Below are 5,893 nucleotides of genomic sequence, written 5' to 3' on the forward strand. Positions count from 1 at the left end.
ATATATATATATATATATATATTCGTTTGTATTTGTTATAGAATCTTAAACATGTCCTGCGGTTATTGTAATGATATATCTTCAGTTGTCATCCCGTTTGTAATTTTGTATGTTTGTATTTATACACACATAGATTTATATACATAGAAAGGCAGGTACATAGAGGCAGATATGTATGTATGTATGTATGTATGTATGTATGTATGTATGTATGTATGTATGTATGGAGAGGTAGCTAAAGGAGAACGACCTCCGCATAAACCAAAAAAGAGGTATAAAGACACATGGGAGGGCATAGCAGGTGGAGAAGGATTGTGCATGAGGGGACAGCTACTTTTGAGAAATCTCGAGTTTCGCATGAGAAAGTAAGGAGGGATGTCAGGAAAGGCATGGCTGTTGCACTTCCAGACGGTTAGGGTCTTTCTATGATGCTGACAAGCAGTGTCTGTGCTTCTGAGTTCAGTTCCGCTGCGTGGCACCTTGGGTAAATGTCTTCTACTATAGCTCAGGTAGACGGAAACTGAATAAACTTCATCGTATATTTATGCGTGTCATTCTGTTTGTCCCCCACCATCGCTTGACATCAGGTGTTAGTTTGTTTATGTCTTGTAAACCAGTGTTTCGGTAGAGAGAAACTGATAGAATAAGTACCAGCCTTTAGATAATTATTGAAAAACTACTGGGGTCAATTTATTCGATTAAAGCCATTCAGGATGGTGCTCCAGCATGGCCGCAGTCTAATGACTGAAACAAATAAAAACAGTTATCACTGAACACACACACACACACAAACATGTAGAAGACAAAAGACATATTTGAACTTTATAAAACGATTTTGGCAGTGATTTTTTTATGTTAATGTGATATGTTTGTATTTATATGAAGCTGTTTCATTTTGTTTTGAATTTTGTCATGATTTATAATTTCATTTGTATTATTTTCTATATTTACAGCCGTCCCTGTGCAAAACGGTGTACAGTTTATTGGAATATTCGAAAACAGTATGCTTCATGTGGATGTTTCTCGAAGGATTTTATCTTCACAACATGATCGTCGTGTCCGTATTTTCGGGCAACCCAAACTACAAACTCTATTACCTTTTAGGTTGGGGTAAGTACATAATTCGACCTGTCTGAAATTAGTGGATCTCTCTCTCGCCCCCTCTCACTCACTCTCTTTCTCTCTCTCTCTCTCTCTCTCTCTCTCTCTCTCTCTCTCTTTATATATATATATATATATATATATATATATATCTGACTACACGTATATTTAGTTTCATATATATAATATACTTATTATTATTATTATTAACTGAGGCAGGAGAATCGTTACCGCGTCGGAAAATTGCTTAGCGGCATTTCTTCTAACTAAGTTGTGTATTCGAATTCTACCGAGATCAACTTTGCCTTTTATTTTTTTGGGGTGGACAAGACAAGTACGAGTCGCACACTGGTGTCGATCTAATCGACTTAACCGTTCCCCTGAAACTACTGGCCTTGTACCAAAATTTGAAATCATAATTATCCTTATTCCAAAGCTATTACATGTTAATTTGATCAGCAGAAGTATTACCTTGCAGGTTGGTGACAACAAGGTTCCTCAAATCTCAAGAATCTTCTTTAAGCACTGTTTCAGAATACGTAAGGGCACCTTTTCTGTAGGCCATCAATTCCAGTTTCAGTTTCAATATCTTTCATTCTCTTAAGCTGCTGCTTGGGCGTTATGCGATTTGCACGAACTATCATACGAATGAGTGTTGTCTTCATCGGTTGTAATCTCTGGCTTGCTCACGTTATTTCTCAATGTGTTTAATTTCTTTGATATCGACTCCATCATTATGAGGAATAACTTTATGAGCTTAATCTGTTTATTTAGTCCTCCATAATCATATCTAGCATTCTTGCTTGAATAGTATGGCTAGTCCTTTGGGGAAATTCTATAGAATCTTCTATAGGATCCACTATAGGATCCTCTATAGAATCCTCCGCGTTCGTACCATTTCCTTGTTATTTCGAAACCACACGCTGGACTAACGTATCAAATCACTCTGTTAACTACACTCCCATGCCCGCGTTTATACTCTTTTTGTGCTAGCTTACTGCATTAATGTAAACGATGATTAACACTTCCATCTCTTTCGTAACTGATTCTATATTTGCTGTCTGAGTTTTGTCGATTTTCCTCTGAAACAGATTCGTTCTAATAGTTTCTTCCTGAGCGGCTATAATTAGCGTTTCTGTCTTTTATTTCAGCCATTTATCCGTCAGAAATAAACAACGTTCTTTAATTCCAACATCCTTGTCTTATTGCATTTAATGGCCATGTCATTTCATCCCCACCAGCTTGCTCTGTTGGTCTTTATTCAGCACTTGAATTCTCTTACCGCTTCAGCAACTTTTCAGACATCTCTAATCGCCGATATCTCTCATTCGTCAATCTGCACGACACAATTTTCCCACTCCAATCGACAGAATTTACGAGATGACTTAGGAAGCGAGAGTTCACACATGACACTTATTGAACTATACATACATACACACATATATACATACATACATTCACACATACATATGTTATACATATATATATCGACAAGATGATACATATGCGTGACATCTTATGTGTAAGAAGTTATGTCTCCAAGGCGACATATGCGTTTGAGTGTAAATTTACTAGTTGGATATTCATTAAATTATGTTACAAGTAATAGTTTCACATACGATGTCTCTTTAGATAATATTTCTCAAGGTTGAATTTTAAAATCAGAAAGATGTTTAACATGATTTGCCCTCCGTTTCAGCCAAGCGTTCCCGTGTGAGCTGTTAGGTTTTTGTTAAGATTTTGTCTTTGTTTTCGATTGACAGCCTATATCTTTCCTTCTGTATGTTCATTTGAAGTGTATAATATATGTGAATCCGCTTGTGCATTGTTCTATGTATTTTAATTATGTAGTATAGAGAAATACATAGAAAGATAGACAAATAAATAGACAGACAGGTAGATAGATAGATAGATAGATAGATAGATAGATAGATAAGCAGACAGACAGACAGACAGACAGACATATAGATATGTATATATATATATATATACATATATAGAGAGAGAGAAAGAGAGAGAAAGAATGTGTGTGTTTGTATGTGCATGTGTGAGTGCGTGTGTGTGTTTGTGTGTGTGTATGTGTGTGTGTGTGCGTGTGTGTGTGTGTGTGTGTGTGTGTGTGTGGTGGCTGGTGTATATGCGAGTGTGTATCTTAGATCTGTAAGTACGTCAATTACCCCTATAGTCGAGAAGTATGTATGGATATAATTGCATATCAAATATAGCTACGAACTTTCAATTGCTCTGTATATTTATAAATAAAGGTTACTGGTTAAATTAGATTACTCGTTCTTTTCTCTCAAGTATTCAGTGAATACAGAAGAAAATAGAAAATATATATGAAAGGAAATGTAAAAGAACTGTAAATCCAATGAGTCTATTGCTTTCTGTGATATTTATGCAAACTTATTGATTCATTAACGGAACATGGTTCCTGAAATTCGTTATTTAATTTACTAAGCATAGAATACTAGTATAAAGAAAGTAGAAGGGAATAGTAAACGAACATTTAAAATGATATTAAAAGGAAATGCATATGAATATGAAAGTATAATGATAGGAATACCTGTGTAATAGATGCTACTAGAATCACATGTTGAGTCCAGATGGATGTCTGCACTTTTGATACTAACTTTCTTCTCGTGTGAGAATTTGAAAAAGTTTAATCTGTGGCATGATTTAATAATTTTGTATGATTGTTTTTTCTTAAATTCTGTAGCTGTGCCAAGGTATAAAGAATACAAAAAGTATTGAATTTCGTGTACGTAAGAGCTTTAGGAATTTGTAGATAATGATATACAACGTATTACTATTTGCAAAAACGTATCTGCAGAATTGCTGTAACCTTTATTGTTGGAGATGTTCTGAATGTACGGGGTTAGTTATGTCGAAGTCGGCCTTGTAAGCTGGCTCAGCGTCATGCGTCTAGGATAAACTGGATTTTGCTCGATATTTGATGTGACAATGGCTGAAAATATAGGTCGCTTCTGATGACTGTGTATTCACTTGGAGAATGAGAACTATATTTCTGTGATTAAACGTTTTCATTCTATATTTAGTCCTTTCTGAATTTTAGAAGTTCAGAATTGTCGAGGAACGTCCCTTAACACGAATTGGTATAGATTTTTCTGTACTTATGTCAAGTAGGAAAATTCTAACCAAACTGAAAAATGTTCCCATATCCTTGACTACATTTATCAAAAAATACATCAAGAATTATGCCACGTTATTTTTTTATCAGTGTAATAAAATCCATCAAAAAAAATTCGGATTATTCTTTTCTATCAGTGTAATTACATTTATCGAGAGTAAAAGTTGACGATTATATGCCATGGTCTTTCTATCCCATGCCCTACAAGTCAGCTCTGTATACTTATTGGATTTAAAAGGTCTCAATGAACGGTTGAGTACCCTCGCTACACTATCAAATGGATCATTCGAGATTATAAAATTTCACTGGTTCGAATTATTTGGTAGATTTCTAAGGAGACTCACTGGGTGTTTTGAATCGTTTGTCTACATATAATATTCAGTCGTTATTCATGTAATGTGCAGTAGGAAACTTACGCTGGTTTTGGTTGATAGTTGCAGCTAAAAGCTTAAATGTTTGTAAGTACTGAGGGCAACATTTAGCTCCAAATTATTGGCTGCTTTTATTAGGTTCTTCTGATGGTTCTCGTTGAGGTTAATGATATTCATTTCTACTCTAGGCACAATGCCCGACATTTTAGGGGGAGGGGATCAGTCGATTAGATCAACCCCAGTACGCAACTGGTACTTAATTTATCGACCCCGAAAGGATGAGAGGCAAAATCGACTTCAGCAGAATTTGAACTCAGAACATGAAGACAGACGAAATACCACTAAGCATTTCGCATGGTGTGCTATCGTTTCTGCCAACTCGCAGTCTTGTGGAGGTTAAATATATTGAAACCTCCCTGAAGCTACAAACGTACACTTATACAGATTGCTATATGAGTACTTGTAATAACTGTATAATAATAATAATAATAATAATAATAATAATAATAATAATAATAATAATAATAATAATAATAATAATAATAAAAAGAGCACTCAGAGGGCGCAAACCTCCGTTAAGGCAACACCAACGATTTTCTAAAATATTTAAGAAAAATTATATTAATGTGTCCTACTTGTTAAAAAATTTCATATATTTTGTGCAGCTGAAGATGGCACTGCATTCGAATCGATTTAATGATGGCATTGTTCAATTAATTTACGCTGCTTGAAACCGTCGTACTGCATCACTACTTGATAACTTGTTGCTTATTTTGACTATATAAATATATCTATATTTATCACATATACACAGATATACATGGATGTGAACACGTGTATTTGTTTGCATATTACATAGGCGATGCATATGTTATCATTAATGTATTATTATGAAAGCCTTAAAGAGATTTGCTTTTAGCAATCACACCTGTCAGTCTTGATCCTCGAGATTGTTCTTCTATCTCATTGAAATCTTTCAGAAGCCGCCTCTCGGCTCCAAAAGTAATGGCTACTCCCGTAACAGCATATCTCTTTGTGAAAGTAGAGAACGATGATAATAATATTTTGTGTGTCTGTTTGTGCGTGTGCGTGTGTGTATATGTGTATGTGTGTAAGTGTGTGCATTTGGTGTATGTGTGTGTGGTTGTATGTATCTATAGACATTACATTTATAGTTATACATATATACTCATGTATAAGATATACATGTATATGTGTATACATACATACATATATATATATATATATATATATATATATATATATATAT

At 34.6% G+C, this 5,893-nt stretch overlaps 1 protein-coding gene across 3 annotated transcripts in view; it reads left to right on the forward strand.

Moving 5' to 3' along the window:
* The window catches only part of LOC106878352 (PDF receptor), a 239,648-nt gene that overhangs the window by 143,044 nt on the left and 90,711 nt on the right, over positions 1 to 5,893 (forward strand). For all 3 annotated transcript variants that reach the window (XM_052970347.1, XM_014927545.2, XM_052970348.1), the window contains exon 7: positions 954 to 1,110. In XM_052970347.1, the coding sequence (XP_052826307.1) occupies positions 954 to 1,110 (157 nt within the window). The remainder of the gene's footprint in view (positions 1 to 953; positions 1,111 to 5,893) is intronic.

This window comes from Octopus bimaculoides, chromosome 9 (genome assembly GCF_001194135.2).
Source record: "Octopus bimaculoides isolate UCB-OBI-ISO-001 chromosome 9, ASM119413v2, whole genome shotgun sequence".
In the NCBI taxonomy this organism is placed as follows: Eukaryota; Metazoa; Mollusca; class Cephalopoda; order Octopoda; family Octopodidae; genus Octopus; species Octopus bimaculoides.